Source organism: Equus przewalskii, chromosome 18 (assembly GCF_037783145.1).
Source record: "Equus przewalskii isolate Varuska chromosome 18, EquPr2, whole genome shotgun sequence".
In the NCBI taxonomy this organism is placed as follows: domain Eukaryota; kingdom Metazoa; phylum Chordata; class Mammalia; order Perissodactyla; family Equidae; genus Equus; species Equus przewalskii.
The window spans coordinates 59,455,640-59,479,024 of NC_091848.1; the positions used below are offsets into that span (position 1 = coordinate 59,455,640).

Consider the following 23,385-nt stretch of genomic DNA (forward strand, 5'->3'; position numbering starts at 1 on the left):
GGTATACCGACAACTTCTACGTTTACTCAGTAGAGACCAGTGCTAGTGCCTGATGATCACTCACATCAAATTTCTTACTCTTCATTACACAGATGATTTTTTAAATAAAGCTTTTTTATCTGACAGCCCTGGTGAAACAGACACGTAAGTAAATGATTAATACAAATTACAGCACAGAGGATAGAGGGATTAACTTTGTGACCACCCAGATATATGACATTTGTGCTAGTCCTTGAAAGATGAATCAAATTCCATCACAGAAAAAGACAGAAGAAAGGGACACCAAGCAGCTAGATAAAATATGAAAAACAGCAAGAGATATGAAAAGTAAATGGATTGTTCAAAAGTAAAAAAAACAGAATGGGGGACAGAATTTGCAAAAGTTAGAACAGAATAGGCCAGAATAGACCAAATTGTGAAGTCACTTGAATATACAGTGAATAACTACTTTTAATGGATATAACAGAAAGAAAGAAAAAACCAGAATAATTTCCTAAAACGAAACACATCTAAATTGCCATCAGGATTTACACAGTCAGCCTCAAAAGTCCCAGCAGCAGCATCACACATATGAGTGAAGCCATCTTACATGTCCCACCTGTTAAACCGCCAAATGACGCAGCGCATGAGTGAGCCCAGAAAGGACCAGCGGAAGAACCTCTCTGCTGAGCCTGGTCCAGGTCTGCAGAGTGTAAGCAAATAATTTGCATAAGACAAGGGCTGCTGCTATAGCAAAGAGGCACACCCACAGCATTTGCTCCGGCACTGAACTCACTGTAGAGGTCTGCAGAGCCACAAGGCAGCTGCTGGTGGAGGCAATAAGAGGCCAGCCCAGGTTACACAATGGGACAACTGGTGAGAACGGCGTCCGTGATAACTCGGAAGACAGAAAAAGTACTTCAGAACATGCTGGTCAAACAAGAATGTTTCCCAGATGCTCACACTGGCAGCTGGCATATGGGATATCCTTCTAAATAAAGAGGATGACTCAGAGGGCATAGAAAGAGGTAATATGAAGCATCAAGCACATACAAATAAATGCTTTAAAATGGAGACTGCTGGTAGTGTAAGATACCTCTTCTCTAAAAATGAGGTCTCTACATCCACTCTGACTTTCCTTGTGTTTGTAAACAGTAATTTATTGTATTCAATTTGAACCAGGCATATATGCTTGTTTTTAATAGTTTTCCATATACTTCACCATTAGTTGATAATAACCACTACTTTATTTATGGATGAGGGAACTGTGATTTCAAAGTTAGTAAGCCAGGGATTTAGAATTCAAGCTTAATTCTTCCAATTTCTTTCACCCACTATAAGAAAGTGATGAATATTTGTACTGTACCCACTCTCTCATGCTTCTGCCATCAAATAAATTATAATAAAGACAACAAGCCACAAAAACAGATGAATCTAGCAGTACCTCCAGATAAGTTGATAAAATTACCAGTTGTCCAAAATCATCTTTGCCCAACAACTGAAAGATTTTAAGGCATACAAATAAGAATGAAATTTACGGAGTAAACATATTAAGTAAAAAAAGTCTACATCTAGCCATCAATGATTGTCACTGCCTCTAATTCTGTGGTCAATGCAATAAAAAATACAATATTTACTAATAGCTAATCACATAAATTCTTAGATAATTATTCTTTAAACATTTTTAAAACTTTAATTTACCAATTAATGCCCATCTTCATACTAATTTAAAATGTGATAAAACTACATGGTTAGTATATGTAATATGTTTTATTGTCAGCTATTATTGCCTTCTTAATCTTATTGAATAATTATTCATATGCATGAAATTTTCAATAGTGCATTTTCCAATGTAAACTATTTTATAGAGCCCCCTCAAAGCATCATTTATGACTTATTTTTGTTTCATTCTAAATCCTTGTTATAAATGAATTAAAATTTTCAATTCAATGTACAGTGACAAACTTCAATGAAACATATTTTAATAATTAAATGAAAGAAAGCTAGTTTATGTTTTATAAAAATATACCACAGACTTTTCATGCAAAGATTAATATTTTCCACTGATCAAACATATTCATCATTGGAGGTTTTCCTGAATTTCTCAACATTCAAGAACCCAAGTGTTTTATAAGTAGATAAAACCTTTAAAAATTCATTTATTACTCATGACCCTTATATGCATAAAAGTATGTTTTTTCTCATTTATTCTCCGTCCTTTTAGCAAAGGATAAATTAATCTCTGATATGGTCAGTATTCAATCACCAAACACATAATACCTGTATAAACTATCCTATATGTTTTTGCCAATACACGATTCATATGCATATATAAGAATTCCTCACTTATTTAAATATAATTTCAGCTTATCTGGGTACTATTCAATTATTACAATTCAACATCCAAGAAAGAATTATTTTCAAACTGTCTTTAAATGTCACATTCTCTATAAACCACCAAAACATGAGAGTCAGGAAAAAGCCCACTCTGAATCTCTTTTGCTCTTGGTTGCTGCTACTGATGCTGCTTTCCGTTATAAAAATTAGATGAAAACAGCAATTTATACGACTTAACTACTTTACTGAAGGCAATATGGAGAAGCACTTGTTACGGTGTATAATTTATTTTACATTTTCATACACCATCCCAGGAGGAAAAAAATCCAAAATTATCTTAGAGTTAATATGAGTGCATTTCCCCCACCATTAATTTTGCGAGTAATAAATAGCATTTGAAAATTTATTATTTGAAAATAAACATACAACAAATTTACCTTTAAAAATCATCATTTAAATGCATGATATATTATTTGAATGTTTGTTTCTTACCTTGGCAAGAACCCTCAATTTCTTCATATCCTGTACTGCAGATACACCTTCCAAGAGGAACCAGCCAATCGCCATCAGCTCCACAATACAGTTTCGGAGTGTCACGCTCTTCTGCACTCTTCACACAAGAGCCCCTTACTTCAACCAAAGAGGAAGAATCAACCCTCGGGATGGTGTCTGGAAACATGGCTAAGTTACGAACAGTGAAGGGGCACTTTTTGTAGAAAACACGTACGGAGACCAGGGCAATGCATGCCCCAATGTCTTGAAAAGCCAGATAAAATCCTTTTCTTTCTATAGGCCCCACCTCGCGAATTTCCGTGTTCAGTTTGAGAATGCGATCACCCAAATCCATCTGGGTAAAACTTTCATCAGCAGCAATTGTGTCGATCTTTGTATACTGGCTTGGCTTAAATTTAATTCCATGGGACTCATCTGATTCCACATAATACAGATTAAATGTTTCTTTGCAAGTCCCCAAGACCCATGGGATGCTGTTACAGTCCCTCAGGGTGAACTTCATTTCCACATAAATTTTCTGAGCTGCATCACGGGAGATCCAGTTTGTACGAAGCCAGTTGTTTTGGTTTGGCTCCATCACATTGCATACCTGGTATGTGTGAATGGGCCTGTTGTGTTCATCCATTTCAGTGATGGCATCCCACTGTAAAAAGAAAAGAAATTAAATGATTATAAAACCACAGTGGTTAAAGAGATATAACTTCCAAAATTTTCCATTTTAGCAAAAGAAAAAGGAATAAAAAGGATAAAAATGAAACTACACAAAGCAACAATACAGGAGGATTTTAATCACGAGCCTTTGGTTAAGAGTATGGGTTCTGGACATACCAGCTGTCCTGATATGAATCTTACCTTCCTACACATTAGCTGCATGAACTAGGGCTACTTAATTTAACCTATAGTTTCCTCAACTGTAAAATGGAGTGGATAATAGCCCCTGTGTCACAGGGCTGTTGGAGGCATAAATTAGTTAATATATGTAAAGCACCTCAAATACTTCCTGGTACACTATAAGAACAGAAAATATATCCATTATCTGATCAAATAATGAGATGGATGACAAATGTACTCTGGTTACCTATCTGTCCTCATATTCAATTATTAAATATTCATGTCTATTTTGATAGAAAACAGACATAGATAAATGCCTTAGGTTTATTTAAGAAATGTTTATCAGCCACTATTTAGGACACAGGGAATATAGCAGTGAACTAGCTGAACCCTGTCTTTTTGGAGCTTACTTAGAGTGAGGGGAGACACAAAAATCATAAATTAGTAAATTGAATAATATGGTAGTAACTACACTGGGAAAAAATAAGGTAGGGGGATGTAGAAGAGCATTACGATTTTAAATACAGTGGCCAGATAACGCCTTACTGAAGCAGTGACACTTCAACCATGTCACGGAGGTGAGAGAGTGAACCTCGTCAAGAGGAACAGTAAATACAAATACCCTGAGGCAGGAACGTACAGGTGTATTTTAGGAACAGCATGCGTGGACACTGGACAGAGAGCAGAGAAGGGGCAAAAAATAGCCTTTACAAGCATTTTAAGCACTCAGGCTTTTACTCTGAGCTAGATCCTTGCATTATCTTCACTCCTGCTTGTTTACATTACAAACATTCTGCCACTTATTTGAACAGAAAAGCCTTATTTATCCTTTTAAAAAAATTTAATTAAAATCTTTGAGTGCTTTGAAATTAATTGACATTATCAGTGTTTATACATCTAATATTGCATAATTCTATATTATAAATTTAGACTGTAATTGTATTTGATTTGTGTAGTTATAGTTATAATTATTTTCAATAAACAAAAAACATTCTGGTAACTTTATAGCCTTTTTGGGAAAACAGCTAGTCATCATAGTTTCTCATTCTATTAAAATATACTGGAAACGATAAACTGTTTTGTATAGTGAATAAGTGTTCTATTTCTTGATAGTATACTTCAGCGATTTATAACAAGATTATTTAATGCATCCTGTTTGCAGTTTCTCATCTTAATTGGCTGTAGAGAGTCACTTAATCAAGGCTGGCTGAATTTCAATTAGCATAGCCTCTAATAGAATGGCTACTTTCTTCAGCCTACAGGACTGTTATGACACTAAGTACTTTCAATTATCTACTGTAAATTTCCACAAATAAAGAATTTATATTATCCCTCAAGCAAACTTAAAAACAATCTGTATCTAAAAATTTCATTTGTAAGTTACTTACTTGAAATTCAGAGGGTATTTTCCAGAAGAAACAATGAGTTCCTTTAGAACTGTGGGTATAATTTTGCAAAACACACCCACTGTTTATCAGGGGTGATCCAATAATCTCATGGGGACACATGAAACTACTCATCTAAATGCTTTTTATCCTAGTGCATCATGAGTCTTCTGACTCCTACACTTAAAGGCAAATCAGCAATGTCATAGCTCATTTAAATGGCAAACTAACCATTCTGAACATAACTACAGAAATAAGATGCAAATAATAAAATCTGAGAACCGTAAAAATCAGTGCCCCAAATTCTAGCTTTTTATCCATTGGAGAGTCTCTAAGGTACTCAATCCAGTGATTACTCTTATTTCAGATAAATTTCTAAACAGAATTGCTTTTGTTTCTCAGAGAATACACATAATTATTATTGTCTACCCTGCATCTTCTACTCTCTCATATAGGAGTATACAGCTATACTCTCAATAAACTGTTTGAATAATTACATTTTAGCACCTTCAGATTATATCTGTTCAAATTAAAAGTATTAGCCATACCCCTCAACCAATCAAATCTCATAACATAAAATATGAGATTAATTTAAAATGTGAAAATTTGCCACTTGTGACAAAAAAACTCTAAAATCATTATATATCTATTTAAAAATATGTTGAGTTTGAGGGAAAAAATATTTAGATGGAAACAAAGGTCAGGAATGCGAAGAATATAATATGCAGTCACTGAATCAGGAATGATCTGAACCAAGGGATACGGAAATGACAAAATATGTGCAGATAATGAGAAATGTGGTTCTTCTCAAAGACATTGCATAAGGAGGCTTAACAGAATGGTGCATCATTTTCTGTGTTAAATTTGATGAACAAAAGTGTTTTTTCTCTCTCTAGGAACCAAAATTAGATTCAGGTACCAAAATAGTCAAAAAAGATCGACTACTAAATTTCATCTTATCCAAGAATACTGAAAGCCATTTAAATTAGATTTTTAAATTTGAATCTGATTAACTAAAACATGAATATAAACTCAAGATTGGTATAAGATCTAAAAGCCTATGAAATTTACTAAAAAATATTAACATCACTAGATGTAAAATGGTATCATATTTTAGGCATAATGTATCCTTTGGAAATATTTCATCTACATATAGTTATATTTGTATTCATGTAGTTACATAACCTTTTAGTTATAATTTTCAAGTATTAAAATAAATAAGGCCTTTACACATCATGGGCCTGAGGTAAGATTGGGAGTGTGAGGGCTCACATACCATATGTCTAAATACTGAAAATGATAAATCATTCTTTAAATAACATCAAACAAGAAGTATGTTTTATTTGCCTACTTTGCAAAGATACCTCCGTAACAACATGGAAGACCAGGTTCAAATTTAAAATACTTGGACTCCTCTGTATTCCATGCCAGCATGTATAGTCCACAGAAAGCCAGCTGTTAACTTTAGTCAATCTCACTTCTATTCCCTTCCCAGTGTCAAGTGCTACCCCATTATATGAAGTGCCTCACATATGCACATATATAAGCATCCCAGCCCTCATGTCCAATCTGTGCCCCTCTCCTGCTGGAAAAAGCTGCCAACTTTGGCCCTCCATTCAACCTAGGTTGAGCATACGAGTGGCACAGTACACCCAGTGGAGGATGGGCCCCAACAAGAAGGCGTTAAGTTCTTGAAAGAATACTTGAAGCTATTTGAGCAAAGAATTCTGGGGTCTTAGCTACAGTATGGTACAGAAGGAAAGCATGGCATATCTCCTTATCCTATCTAAGTGGCATATCTCCTTATCCTTCAAGATCATAGCTTTACAAAGAGGGGTACAGCCAGAGAAGGGAATGGGCAAGACCATCTGAAAATCAAGGAACAGAGCAGGGTCTTCCCTTCCCAAGTCGAAAGATGGTAATGATAAAAAAATGATTAAAAAAATCCAATTTGGAATATAAGATATTGTAATTACTCTTTAATATCAAAGAGAGTTAAATATAATATTCTAAAAACCTCTGTGTTCTACTTCATTATTAGGCAATCAGTGTAAACATTTAATTCAAAAATCTTTCACCTTATAAAGTAGTCTGTGAATCTTATAGAATATGTGTTAATAAGCAATCAACAATACTTAGCGAATTTATAGTATGTGTTAAGTTTCAAAAGGGCAATGAAGAAAGAAGAAAAGGCTAGCTCTTACTAGACTTTTTATGTTTAAGGTAATAAATTATGAAAACACAACTGATAGCATAGATTTGAGTGCAAGAAACAAACAGTATATTTAATAAATATGCTAAGTGTTCAAACGATAGCAACACTCATGAACTGGGGTGGTTTGGGAGGTTTGGTCAAGAAGGAGGGACTTGACTCGAACCTTAAAGAACTGTAAGATTCAATAAGGTAGAGGGAGAAGAGAGAATAGAAATTAATGTATAACACTATTATATATCCATATACTTTTTGACAACTTTAGTCCTGTTGCACGTGTATTCAGTGGGTAAAAGTTTTTGCCTCTATTTAAAACAAACACATAACCCATTCTCCAGCTGTGAACCATGTATATGTACATAAACCTGGTAACTGTAGAAATTACGGGATGAAAATATGTATTAAACCTGTCATTAATTCTGCTAAGTTGCTCAACTCTGTCAGCTGCTTTCTTTTGCACAATAGGCACTGAACCCAAAATACTCAAGACTCCTCAATTTCATGTTTTTCTAAAATATTTTTTTATGTAGGACTTAAAATAAAATATCAATATATAAAACAATTTACCAATATATAATATAGAAAAGAGCTCAGTAAAGTAAAAATGAAATCATACATACTTCTGCAGAGTAGAATATCTTACAAACTATATCTGCTCGTATGGGCTGAATGAGTAGAACAGAGAGCTTCTTCTGCCTCATGGTCATTTTATAAGCCCTCTCTTTGGATCAAGGAGTGGATAGATGAATTACAAAAGGATGAATGGAAAAGTCTTGTAACTTGGGGTATCCTGCTCACTGAGAGGTTTTGCTTAAGCAAGAATCAGTTATATACCAAAGAGTTCTTTCTTTCACAAACTTCAGGAGTACCTTGGATATAAGGACTCCTTAAGTCAACTATTTCTATACTGAATTTATCCTTGTCAAAGCATCTTCACAAATGTTAACTCATTTGTTCCTCATCAATCCAATAAAGCAAGACAGATATTTTCATTTTCACATTACTGACAAGGACTCTAATATCTAGGAATTAACGTAAATGCCCAGTGTTGCATGGAACAAGGACTGGAAGCAGGCCTTCTAACTTTATTTTCTGTATCTTATGATGTTTTGCTGGTGGACTTCCTGGCCTGGGAGAGACTGCCCTTCCCAGGGCTAGCCAGTTCTTAAGAGATAGCAAAGGGCTCTGGGCCTAGAGCATGTCTATCAAATGCAAATCAACCAAACCTGAGTCTGTAGCCCCAACCACTTCCTTACGTACCTCTCACACACCTAGCCAATCCAATATTTCCCCTGCCCTAAATCATCCAGAGTCAGGTATCAGGCAACTAGAAACCACCTCTTTAGCCTGCAGGAATTATTCAAACTAGCCAATCCTAAACTGTGCACTCTGCCTGCCTTTCCTTTGCCACAGAAACCCCAATAAGGGCTCTGGCTCAGGCTTTCCCCTCACTCCTATCTTCTGTCACTTGACCAAAACCCATCGCTTCCTCTGTGGCCCTACATGGCATGTGGTGACCCCCTCTCTGGGACCTGTGAGTACAATAAACTTCCTTTTTCCAAGTCTAGTTCTTGGTCCTCCTGTGGCCACACTGGCTTTACCATACCATACCCAACATTTACATTCTTAGAACAAATGTGTCATTAGACATTCTTCCTGGCAAGTCTGTGGAGGACAACCAATTCTTCTTAACCAAAAGCTTCACTAAGCAAGACACTCCAAGTGACAAAGTTTTTCTCTTTATCACAAGTAATTTATCTCTCCACTCCCTGACCCAAAGAAAAGGACTCATGAAATGACGACAGACAGAAGCAGCTCTCTGTTCTACTCATCTGGGCCATACAAGCAGATACAGTTTGCAAGATACTCTGTTCTGCAGAAGCATGTATTAAAGTAATTAAACAAACAGGCCATTAGACTGATGTGGCTCCAATGCCGTGGTGGCCTACAAAAGCAAAGGAAACCTAAGCTATAGTAAATTCTGTAAATGCCCCAAGGTTAGGAAAGCAAAACCTAAGGACAACCAATCACAAACAGCCAACTAGGTGTTTCCAAATAAAGCACCTGCTTAAGCTGTAGCCACTCAAATAGTTCCTCGCTTCGCTTCCACGTCTGATCCATAAAAGCCTTTCCCTGGGCTTGTGTTGGTGAGGTGACCCTAACCACTTTTGGTCTGATGCTGCCTGATTCAAATCAATGTTTGCTCAAATAAACTTAGAAATTTTAATATGCCTCATTTTATCCTTTAATACATGTATGACTTGAGTTTTGCTTTACAGAGCTCTGCTGTACATTATATATTGGTGAATTGTTTTACATATTATTGGTGCTTCAAATCTTATAAGAAAATATAAAAAATTAAACAACATGAGATGGAGGAGTTGGAATATTTTGGGTTATGTTCCTATTGTATAAAAGCAAGTAGCTGACAGAATTGACTAACTTAATAGCAGAAGTAATGACAGGTTTGATTATTTCATCATGCGATTTCTATAGTTATCAGGTGTATGACATCTAAATATTTCACACTGGAGAACATTACATGTGTGCTTATTTTAAACAGGGGCAGAAATTTTCACCCACTAGAAAACACTTGGTACAGGACTAAAGTTAAAAGTTTGTGCATACAGCTAGTGCTTTACAGCTCCTAGGAATATTTCTCCACTGCTGGATCTCTTGGGCAGATCATTTAAAGTGAATGTTTGTTAGAAGTGATAGGAAGTGTGAAGAGCTATGAACAGTACTCATTCCATTTACGCCTAAGGGTTCTCTAAAAGCCCATCCCCGCCCACACACAATGCATTTTTGTTTTCACAGCAAGCTAAATAAACTAGGCCAAAAAGCTAGATTCCTGTTGGGCATTGAAAGCTGGAACAAGGAAATTAATTCCTAAAGCAACTGGCAGGCATTATGGAATCAGACTGCTTTTTTTTCTCAGAGAACAAAATAAGGCAATCAAATCACCTTTCCAGGCAGGAATATTCAGATAGTTTGCTGGTAAATTGACCCAAACATCCAAAGTTCTAACCTAAATCTCTCAAATGCATATGTTTTCCTCTGAAAATCTTTAGAATTCAACAGGAATATAAATGTTTATTGAAAAAATAAACTTAGAAGTTTTAAAATAAAACAGGTATCTATTTCTCAGCATAGAAAACGCTGTGGAAAAGCTAATTATAATTTCAAATGTCGGGGGTAAGTCCTGACAGCTTCCTCAAAAGCTCTGGCTCAAGAAAACTTGTAGCTCAAGAAAAGAGAACTACCCTTAGACCAGCATGCTCACCTCTGCATCTCCAAACAGAGACGGGAGGGAAAATGCCACACCCCAACACCTCAGGACCAGAAACAGCTGCAGGGGTGGTCTGACTCCAGGAACAACAGAAAAATCAGAGAAAACCAGTAAATATGCTGCTAGGAGGGGCTAGCGAAGGAAGCACACTAAAGAATGAGCCAGCTATAGAACACTACTTTGGTTTTCACCCCTACCTGTGCTTCCTAAATGAGTAAGTACTTTTGTCTGTGTGTGTGGAATCACTTTCTTCTCTTCCCTTTCCTCTGCCTCCCTTTTAAAAAGTCACATGCAATACTACTAGACACTCTAATATTAAAATTAGTAAGACTTAAATTTATTTCCGCCTCCATTTGTAACAGATCCCAGCTATAAACTGAGAGGGAGATAAATATGCGGTGGAAAAATATTTTTTCTTGATTTATTTATTTGAAATAGGGTTATGATAAATATGTAAAGAAGCGATATATAAAGGAAATAGAATATAACAAAAGATCATTTTGGAGATATAGAATCCAGAGGACCAAATGCCCTTTTACATTAGGCAGCATTACACTGGTAGATGGTTGATTAACAAAGCAATGAGATAGCCTATTATATTTCAAATTTTTCCTAAAAGTTCAAGATAATCTAAAGATAGATTAAAATAAAACAAAGAAACAACAAACTCATGATAAATCTGTAATTCATAGTTAGGCTCCGTGTTTAATTTGTTACCAGGTGTTTTATAGTATGTGGCTGTAACTAATCATCCCTGAAGATTAAACTAACTTTAAATGAGAAGGGAGTAAGGCTAGGGGAGAAAATCTTCAACTGCATTCTAAGAATGATAAAACAGAATAGCTAAGAATGAAGAGAGGCCTTCCTTTGGTAAAATGGCACATATCTGATGTATTCCAAACATTCTACCTCTTACCTTGCAAAATTCAAATAAATGAAAGTTGTTGAATGCACACGGGCATCTCATTATGCATCGCTGTAGTGGCTTAATTTTTAAATCCTAAGCATCTAATATTCTCTACCAAAGAAAAGCTTGTTAAGGGGACCTTCTTATTCTAATGTGATATTTTCCTCAGAATCACTTAAATATTCACTTTGAGTCAATATACTGCCATAAACTTAGAAAATTAGTGCCCCGAATTCTGCTGCTAGGCATATAGTTAATAACATAAATCTGTTTTTGCAGCAGAAAAGTGAAGGCTCTGCATTTAAATGATAACTAGTTTCAGAGAATAAAACAAGCAGCAAAATGCATCATGTACAGATACATTTCCATTTCACTCTGGGCAAACATAAAACTTTTTTATTAGCACTACAAAGATATTTAATAAAAACAAGTATGAACTCACTGGCATGTGTGGAAGACAACTGCTGAGACTAAGTAAGTTTTATAGACAAATTTATGACTTTTGGTGCATTTGTCCTATTAACAGGATCAAAATATTATAGCAAGAAGGATAATTTTCATTAAGAAGGAATGATTCTTCCTATAAAAAAGTTACATATTCATGAAGATTAAAAATTCTTAAATAGAATCCATCTTCTGAACGTCTGAAAGCCTTAACTAGCATAAAAAGTTCAGATTTTCACTTAACCAAAGAATAGGATGCTGCAAATATCATCTTTAAATAGGAGTTTTACAATACAGATATGGTAAATATTCATCTTAATTATTTGTCTTATGTTCAACAATACATGACTACCATCCTAGTTTCCACAGGACTTCACAAATATAGAAAGCATATAATCTCACAAACTTAGCTAAAAAGAGAAATATCAGGGGACTTAACATGAGATGACTCAGCAGTATTATGCCAGCGTGCAAGATTTTAAGTTAATATGAAGACTCAGGTTTAGAAGTGAGAGGTGCACAGCATCCATGTGTGTGCGTGTTTTCAAGATGGAGGGAGGAGAAGGAGAGGAAAATGGTATCAAAAATACGTGCCTGCATCAGGAGAGAGAGTGGACTGAGGAGGTGGTATATTACCCAAGCTACCTGAAAGGTTTCCTTCAATAGAGGACTAATTACTGATCCAGTCAGATAATCTATCTTTGCTCTAATTACTAATAAAGTCTACAGCTCTGCCTCTGATTAGCTTTCTATTTTAACTAAAAGGTATAATATTTAAGTATATTAAATTATAAATCATAATTCTTGCAAACACAAAGTATGAAATAAATGAATATTTAAACTGTACATGTTGATGCAAACTGGGAGAAGAAACCCCCAAGACTGTGACGTTCTGTACAGATCACTAGAAGAAAATGATTAATGAAGGAGGAAATATTTGAGCATATCCAATGCTGCCGAAAGGTCCAGTAAAATAAAGACAGTGCGATACCTACTGGGTTTGTTAACAGGGGTTTGGTGGAGTGTCGACATGGGCAGAAGCACCATCTTCATGCAGGAATCTGGAGAAGACTGCATTCTTATTACAGACATGCAGTGTGTGAAATAAGTGTGGAGAGATCCTTTCAAGATAAGAGGAGTCTGTACGTATCTTCTTAGTTTGTGTTCTGGCCCATTTATGCTGTTTAGCATTTCACAAGGATATCTATTTTGACTTGGCTTTTCAAAATATATTAGACCTTCACAATTCAATTACAATTGTAACTCTACCCAGGACAACAGTTCCATGGGAATGGTTCCTGGTAGGTCAAAACTTGCTTGATATCAGAATGCCACATGCGAAAGCATATCTAATGATCATCAGCCACTAGAAAGGTCAAATTGAGATTTGTCTGCATTAATTGACTTAAAGATATAAATTATATGGGCCATAAATGAATGTCTGACTTGAATAAAATTGTAATAGGTTACAGTAATTAATTTTGTGTGGCATATTTATATTTAATGATTCTTAAACAGCATGTAAGTGGGAAAATTGTAAAAGTACAGACACTATTCTTTTCAAATAACTCTGTGGTACTTATTTCCAACTATTAAAAAATTATTTTAGGCGCCTGGCCTGGTGGCATAGTGGTTAAGTTTTCACATTCTGATTTGGCGGCCAGGGGTTTGCAAATTTGGATCCCAGGCATGGGCCTACTCGCTGCTCATCAAGCCATGCTGTGGTGGCTTTCCACATACAAAGTGGAGGAAGATAGGCACAGATGCTAGCTCAGGGCTAGTCTTTTTCAAGCACAGAAAGAGGAGGATTGGCTACAGATGTTAGCTCAGGGCTGATCTTCCTCACACACACACATATAAATTATTTTAGAATATCAAATTAGTAGTAGTTAGAAAGAAAGTTTTACACTGCTGACCTAAGCTGGGAATTTTCCCCTGCCCATTTCTAATCTTACAAATTCTTACTTACCTAGACTATAGCTTAGATGTATTATATTCTTTCTATAAGACTGTTTAAAAGAACTGCATGCCTTTAAATAGGATGTGACACAATCATTATTGTGCAATAAGCCTGACAGTGTAATAAACTGACTCTGTTACTTCAAACAAGCTTTACAAAAAGTTTCATTAATCTTTCTCAGGAAAAAAAAAAGCAAGATAATATTTGAAGCTAACTAAACAGCAATACTTAACAAGCATTTACCTTGCAAACCTGAAGGAAAAAAACTATCCCTGGATATTACATATGATATTCCACAGAATAATAAACTAAAATCGCTGTTAGCATAGTAATAAAAAACCTTATGATGCATCACACAGAGTTTTAAGGTCATGTTGGGAACATAAATCTTTCAGCTCAGAAACATATTATATGGAACCAATAAACTTAGGTACTTTTATATTTAGGTGCTTTGTAACAAACGACAATGATTAGAGTTAATATAATGTATACTTCCAATTAATTCAATATTTTTAAGAGATGAACATGAAGGTTTCAGAAGAACATGAGGGTGTTATCAACAAATATTTATTAGATACTTTTTATACGAATATACACTTGAAATACATGGAAAATATATATGTCTGTGTGTGTGTGTTTGCTTATATTACATTTTTTCTATGAAAGCTTACAATTCATAAATCTGATAAGTAAAACAGTGCACATTTCCTAAGTAGCTAAAAATTAAAAGGACGTGGAATTAAGCTAAGACCCACCTATATATTTACATAGATATGGTTCCCACAGTCAGGAAGCTTACATTCAAAGTTAGCATCATCTCTAACATATTCTTAATGGATCTAACATACATTAAAAATAGTCAATATTTAGGGCAATAATTTAAACTAAATGCAACAGTTTACAAGTTAATAGAAAAAAGTCACTGAATATATACACGTCTGAGAAAGTGGAAATACAGTAAACTAGAACATTCCAGAAAAATGAGTCATAGTGAGAAGAAAAAACTGTAAACATTAAGTAGAAAATATATAACAGCTCATGACAGAAGACAAAATATTCATGTCAGTTATCTAACAGTAATTGTTAAATATCCACTTTTCAAGGTCAAGATGCCCAGATTTTCTAACAAACCAAAGGCAACTGCACCCCACATACTAGCTGTGGATCCACTCTCCTTGTCCCGTTTTCTTCAAACATGCCAAGTTCACTTCATTTACTATTCACTGTTTAGCACCACTCTGCTTCCTGTTTCCACACTTGAATACAAAAATCTATCAAAGTGCTTGGCAAAACAAAGGATCTTGCAATAATTAAAACACACCCATCTGCACACAAAAGAACAGTTGTTACACAACTGCACGTTGTTAATAAGGTTAACAACTAAAACAAAATATTCCAAAAACGTTAAGAGGAAAAGGACTTCCTAGAAAAAACATTGGCATATGATGGATACCAATCACAAAAAACTTGGTAATATATTTAAGAATTCTAAGAAGATACTTAACGCACTGATCCAGTAATTTCACTTCTAGAATTTTATCATAATAAGGTTTAAAAAATAACTGTGGAATAGTGAAATGACAGAATGTCGTTCAGTCATTAAAATTCATTTTGAAAAGAACATTTAATGACTCAGAAAAATATCCAAAATATATTAAGTGGAAAATTGAATTATAAAACAATGAGCTAACTATATTTCCCATTAAAAAGAATATATGCATATATTATATAACATTATATAATAATTATACATAATTTATTATATATTATATAACCCATGTGTTATAAAATATTATATAATAATAATGCATTTGTGTTTAGATAATTTTATATATACATGTATTCACAGAGAAAGTATAGAAGCACACACATAGCTGAGGAAAGAGCTCTTACAAAACTGAAATAACAGTGGTTATTTCTCAAAGAAGAGATTATCAGTGAATTTTACTTTCTTCCTCATGATTTATGAATTTTTAAATTTTCATTTTATGATTATACAAGAAATAGAATCTATATTCCATGTGTAAGCATAAAATTCTTCTTAAAAACACAGTTTCTAAGCACAGAAAACTGAAGTCTTCCCAATCAATTCTAGGAAATTCATATACTTCTGATAATAAAAATGTAACAATATTATTTACTACAAAAAAAATCAACAAATCACTCCCCTATAAAAAGTAATAGCAACATCAACAAAAAAAAAAAACATGGCTCACCAGAAATAAACCCACACATATATGGGCAGCTACTTTTTGATAAGGGAGCCAAGAGCATACAATGGAGAAAAGAGAGTCTCTTCAATAAACGGCGCTGGGAAAACTGGACAGCCACATGCAAAAGAATGAATGTAGACCACTACCTTACACCATGCACAAAAATCAACTCAAAATGGATTAAAGACTTAAATGTAAGACCTTAAATCATGAAACTTCTAGATGAACACATAGGCAGTACATTCTTTGCCATCGGTCTTAGCAGCATATTTTCAAGTACCATGTCTGACCAGGCAAGGGAAATAAAAGAAAAAATAAACAAATGGGACTACATCAAACTAAAAAGCTTCTGCACAGCAAAGGAAATCATCAACAAAATGAAACGACAACCTAACAACTGGGAGTAGATGTTTGCAATCCATATATCAGATAAGGGGTTAGTATCCAAAATATACAAAGAACTCATACGTCTCAACAGCAAAACAACCAACAACCCAATTAAAAAATGGGCAAAAGATCTGAACAGAGATTTCTCCAAAGAAGATATATGGATGGCCAACAGGCACATGAAAACATGTTCAACATCATTAACTATCAGGGAAACGCAAATCAAAACTACAATGAGATATCACCTCACTCCAGTCAGAATGGCTATAATTAACAAGACAGGAAACAAGTGTTGGAGAGGATGTGGAGAGAAGGGAACCCTTGTACACTCCTGGTGGGAGTACAAACTGGTGCAGCCACTATGGAAAACAGTATGGAGATTCCTCAGAAAATTAAGTACAGATCTACCATATGATCCAGCTATTCCACTGCTGGGTATTGATCCAAAGAACTTGAAAACACAAATGCATAAAGATACATGCACCTTTAATGTTCACTACAGCCTTATTCACAATAGACAAGACTTGGAAGCAACCTAGGTGCCCATCAAAGGAAGATGTGGTATATAGACACAATGAAATACTACTCAGCCATAAGAAATGATGATATCCAGACATTTGTGACAACATGAATGGACCTTGAGGTATTATGCTAAGTGAAATAAGTCAGAGGGAGAAAGTCAAATACTATATGATCTCACTCACAAGTAGAAGATAAAAACAATGACAAACAAGCACACAGCAACAGAGATTGGATTGGTGGTTACCAGAGGGGAAGGGGAGAGGGAGGAGGGCGAAAGGGGTGATTAGGCACACGTGCATGGTGATGGATTATAATTAGTCTTTGGGTGTTGAACGTGATGCAATCTACACAGAATTCAAAATACATTACAATGTACACCTGAAAGTTATACAATGTTATAATTCAATGTTTCTACAATAAATAATAAAGTAAAATAAAATAAAAATATAGTCACCACTAAAAAACAAAAACAAAAAAACATGGCTCAAACTAACTTGGGAGCAGAAATATAAATGCCCCAAACCCTAGTTTAGTGAACTTATGTAAACTCAGACAAACTTGTAAGGAACAGTTAATTCTTATCTGAGCCATTATTAAGCTCTTGTCTCTCAGCTTCAGAGGCATCCTTCTGTTCTCTGCTTGGTGGTGCTAAGACTGGACGCTGTGAACCACATTTCTGCTTTGCCACGTGGCTCCCTGTAAGAGTCTCAAAAGACGTTCTGAATAAATGGAAGCACATCTGATGCTCTTGGATGGGACACTGTAATCTGTAACACTGATGGGATACTTCAATATGGTAAAGATGTCCGGTTTCCCCACATTTATCTACAAATTCAATTCAATTCAATTCTAATATAAATGCCTATTTTTTTGAAACTCAGTAAACTTATTCTAAAGTGTATAAGAAAAGATAACATTTCAAGAATACTTAAATAATTTTTTTAGAAAAGGTTCCAGAGTGATGACTTGTCCTATTGATATTATAATATACCATAATCTCACAGTAATAAAATCTTGCATATTAGCAGAGTAACAGGCGCATGGATCAGGAAATGGGATATAGAGTTCAAAGACAGGCCATGTTTACATGAGAAGCAAACATCAAATAATGGGTGTATACAAAATAACAGTGGAACTGATGGGCTGTTCAGCAGAAAATGTGGCTGATTACATGAAGAAAAATAAAACTGATCTCTACATAATCCCTTATAGAAAGGTTGATCCTCAAAGGCAACTGATATAAATGTGAAAGGTAAAACCATAAAGTTAACATATAATGTAAACAAATGTCTTTGGGGAAAGACTTCTTAAACAATAACCTTAAGTAAAAAATATAAAATGAAAATTTGGTGAATTTGACTATGTAAAAATAAGGATTTCTACTCAAAAAAGAACACCATGGACAAAACTGATAGTTGAAAGATTTGGATATGTTTTTGCCATATTAATACCTATAAAGGAAAAAATCTAAACTATATAAAGAATTCTTGCAAATCACTAATTTAAAAAAGACAGCAACTTCAATTAAAAAAATACCCAAGGATACAGGATAATACCAAATACATGAAAAGATTCACAAACTCATTGAAACTTAAACTGAAACAGACCTGGAACAAAATTTCAGGCTCGTTAAGATTGACAAAAGTGAAAAAGCTCTAACTTCTCAAGTATTGCAGGATGTAGATAAGTTAGAGCTTCATGCACTGTTGATGAGAAAACTTGCAGCCATTGCAGAGGGCATTCCTCTAGCACTTATGTTTTCATGGACCCTAGGACATGTACATGCATACACACACTCACAAATATCTAAACTCGAGAGAAATATTCAGCAGGTCTATAACTGGAAGTGGATAAGTATGTTCATCACAGCATGATTTATGGTAACTAGAAGCTGGAGGTCATCACCAGAGTTAAGTAAAATGTTATGGAACAAGAGAGTGAAATACTACATTCACAGCAGTTAGTACTGAAACAGTCAATGTACACCCAGCAAGAAAGATCTTAAAACTTAGGGCTGATGAAAAAATAGTGACAATGAAAACGAGATCTATAGTACAATATCATTTATGAAAACCAAATTAATCTACTTAGAAGACAATTTACATTTTCTAAGAACATATATGAACTAAAGGTTTTCACCTCAAACACAAGGGAATAGATGTCTATAGTGAAAGAAGAGGAATATGGAGTACAAAGTAGAATTAAATAAATAAAGTAAGAGATATGCAAGTTTAAATACTTGTTTGAATGGCACTCCATGCTCTCCATGGTCTGACAAAATAACTTTAATTTCACTTCTTCCCTGCAGCAGAGGCTGTCAGTGCTCTATCCATTTCCTTCAACCTTTCAGGATGCTCTAACAACTCAGTGCATGAGGGCTGGGTTTTTATTCCCCAAAACTGCAGAAGTCTCCTCGTACACACCAGGTCAGAAGTGCTGAGGAATTAAGATCCCTAGGAGAAAAGCCCTCAACAAATAACTCACAGAATTTAGTGTATGAGATGCATGTTTTACACCGTTTCCCTGAATGTCCTGGGGGGATTAAGCTCCAGTTATCCATGGTATCACACAGCTTAATAAAGCACCTCTGTTGCTGCCGTCGTTTTTCTGCATTACATTTCCTCCCCGACGCATGAGGCCTGCATCTCCCAAATAAACCAGCTGCACTCAAATTCTTGTCTCAGCATCAGCTTGCAGAGAACTGCAACAAGACAGCTGGTACAAAAAAACTATTCTAGGAAGCAGGAACCCCAGCAAGTGGACTGCTCACTGGCCAAAGGGCAAAAGGACTCCACAGCTGGGAGTAAGTGGGACAGTGATGACCCCTACGTTCTCAAGTATCTCAGTTACTAGCATTCCTCCCTGTGGTGGACCAGGATATCATCAGTGGGAAGGGTGGCATTGGTCTGTGTATCTCCAGGATTTAAGAGAGCTCACCGCAGTAGCAAAGGTAATTTATTATAAGAACAGTGATTACTGTTAAATACCGTCAATGCACCAGAGGAAGAAAAACAACATACTCAACTCAGCAACACCCAAGTTAAGGCATAGTGTGAAACAGAAGGATTTTTTACATGTATATATAACAGCATTTACAGAGATGCTAGTCTCCTGCAGCTGAAAGGCAGTTAGGGATGCAAATCAAGCTCAGGACCTGACCTGACCTGACCTGCAGAAGGAACCAAACTACAGAGAAGGATGAATTCACAGCCTTGTTGGATCTCTTATGTGAAGTCAGACATGGAGAGGAAAGGATCTAAGCTCTAGAATGGAAAGGATGGATATATTTAAGAACTTGAATCCCTAGGGTTCTGTAAAAGCTGTGGGCCTGCAGAACTGGCACATTCATCCTTGCTGGAGGACAACAGCCTCCCCATTGCCTGGGGGACACGCACTGGCCTTGCCACAAGTAGATACCTGGCAAGGTGAAGCCTGACCGCTTCAGATTTCCCTCTCCACCTCCTTCAAGGATTCTAGGCCAACAGCTATAGTCAACCCTCAGTGTAACCCAACAATGGAAGCACTCTCCCTTCATTGGGAGGGAGGTATTATGGATCTAAAGAGCTGCAGGCTCTGGCCTCTACAGCTGCAGGCCCTGTAGAAGCAGGAACTGTGAAAACATGCTTGTGAATGGATTTCAAGAGTATCGGACAAGAGACAGCAGAATATAAGGCCAGATAAAAGAGAACTGAATGATATGGGACCACTCACCTATGACCCAGAACTTAAAGATACTTGGAGCCAGTCCTCATATGCTGTTAGGATGTTAGAAGCAGGAATTGGGTGGGGTGGGGGAGTGATAATGACCTAGAGTAAAAGTGGTAAAAATACCTGTGAAAGGCTCAAAAGTTCAGAGATGAGCATGCTAGACTGGATTTATTAAATAACACTAGAGATTCCACCAGCTGACTATATTCTTGGGATGGTTCTGAAGACAAACTCTTCCCTGGAGCTAAAAGGAATGTGCTAATGAGAACAGCCCATCCTGAGAAACTCCCCTGTGGTTGTCCTCTATAGCCCAGATTTAAAGGTGGAGTTGGGGGTCTGCTTATGAAACTGGTTCCCTGGTTTCAATAGGAATGATGGAATTTTGGACTGGCAGAGGCCAGATGGCAACAATTAATTGTAAGAGGGGAGGTGGATGTAATTGTTCCAAGTGCCAAAATGGGCAGCCAAGCCTGAACGGCAACCAGAGGTACTGCCACACAGGGATCAGTGACATTGGCTAACAGATCACGATGTCCCCAGAAATGAGATAAATGAGAAACCAATGAAGGTCCTGCTGGAACCTACAAAACCGAAGAATTTCTAGACCAGGTGACATCAAAGCTGATGTCAGCTCTGACAGTGACATCATTATCCGAGACTACTTTCTGCACTCACTAGTTCTTGCACTCCAAGCCCATCAACTGAAGAGAGGGCCAAGTTCCTTTGATAAAGGTATCCATAATGCCAGTTCTGGGGTATTAACACACGTCCCCAAGCAGTCCTTAACCACAGGACTCCAGAAAACTGGTTTACAAATACAACAGCTCACTTGCCTCCAAGGGGGATAACTCCTGGGCACTCCTCAAAGACATTTCTTGCAGTTGAATCATTTTCTCAGGGTCTGTTTATACTTACAGTCCAGCTTCTCTGCAAACCATGCTGTAGCCAAAGTGAAACAATTATTTTACCTTTTTTGCTCCTTTCTCTTTTCCACCTACACCTATCTTTCTCTTCCCTGGTGCCTCTCTACCCATCCAAATTCTATTTACACTTCAGGAAACTCTCAAATGCTACATTTTAAATAAAGCTTCCCTAATCTCCCCAAGTAGAGGCCCATCCACCCTACCCCACTTCATGAGCAATGTATTTATCACTGAACAAAAACCATAATATTCAGGACAACTGGATACCTACAGGCAAAAAAATGAAGCTGGATCTCTTTCTTACACCATACACAAAAATTAATGCAAAATTGTTTATAGATTTAAATGTAAGAGCCTTGGCTATAAAAATCTTAAACACAGGAGTAAAATCTTTGTACCTTTAGATTAATCAATGGTTTCTTAGATATGCAACCAAAGGAACAAGCTACAAAAGAAAAAAATAGATTACCTAGACTTCAAAATTAAAATTTTGTGTGCTGAAAATGATATCATGAAGCAAGTAATAACCCACAGAGTGGAAGAAACTATTTGCAAATCATATATCTGTTAAGGGACTTGTATCCAGTGGAAAGAGCTCTTCCAACTAGACAACAAAAAGACAACACAATTAAAAAATGGGTAAAGGATGTGAATAGAAATCTCCCCAAAGAAAATAGAAAATTAGCTAATAAGCACATGAAAATCTCTCAAATTATTAACTATTAAGGAAACATAAATCAAAATTAAAATGTGAAACCACTAGGATAGCTACAAACAAAACGACATAATAATTAATGTTGGTGAAAATATGGAGAAATCGGAACCCTCGTACATTGCTGGTGGGAATGCAAAGTGGTATAGCCACTTTATAAAATAGTTTGGCAATTTCTCAAAATATTTGACACAGAGTTACCAAGTCACAGAGTAATGTGATTCCTAGTTATATACTCAAGAGAAATAAAAACATACTTGTACACAAAAACTTATAAATAAATGTTCATAGCAGCATTATTATACTAGCCTAAAGTGGAACAGATAAACAAAATGTGGTATATCCATATAACTGAACAGTATTTGACAATAAAAGAGAATAAATAAATGCTAAGTGAATGAAAAGAAATTCATGCTACAATGCAAATTAACCTTGAAAACATTATGCTAAGTGAAAGAAGTCAGTCACAAAACACCACATATATGATATGATTCTATTTATACGAAATGTCCAGAATAGGCAAATCTATAGAGGTAGAAAGTAACTTGATCTTAGCCCAAAGGCTGAGAAGCAACAGAGGTAGAGAGTAGACTGTATGCCTAGTGTTGGAGCCTGGGCGGGGTGAGGTGGGGCAGGATGGTGAGAGACTGCTAATGGGTACAGAATTTCCTCTTGAGGTGATGAACACATTCTAAACATTGTGATAATGGTTGCACAACTCTGTGAACATATCAAAATCACTGAATTGTACACTTTAAATGGGTGAATTTTATAATATGTGAATTATACCCTTGTTAATTTAATAACATTAATAAATATGTTAAATAATAATATTCACCCCTTTCTCTGTTGTACATCATGTCTCTATTATTTAAGACAGTTTCACTGCAAGTTGAACAATCATAAGGAAATAGGTGGAACTGACTGCTTTCCACAGTACCTCAGAAAAGGAAAGGATACAGCTAGTTTCAGGGAAGAATGGATTCCAAAACTCAAACGTTGTTAGAATATTCAGCCCTATTCTCTAGTGTCTTTTTATTGGCTTTTGTCTGCTTTGTAGTAT

General features: G+C 35.8%; 1 protein-coding gene across 11 annotated transcripts in view; it reads right to left on the minus strand.

The window, feature by feature from the left end:
* EPHA6 (EPH receptor A6) overlaps positions 1-23,385 on the minus strand; it is a 779,380-nt gene that overhangs the window by 626,949 nt on the left and 129,046 nt on the right. For all 11 annotated transcript variants that reach the window (XM_070582909.1, XM_070582911.1, XM_070582908.1 and 8 more), the window contains one exon: positions 2,809-3,472. In XM_070582909.1, the coding sequence (XP_070439010.1) occupies positions 2,809-3,472 (664 nt within the window). The remainder of the gene's footprint in view (positions 1-2,808; positions 3,473-23,385) is intronic.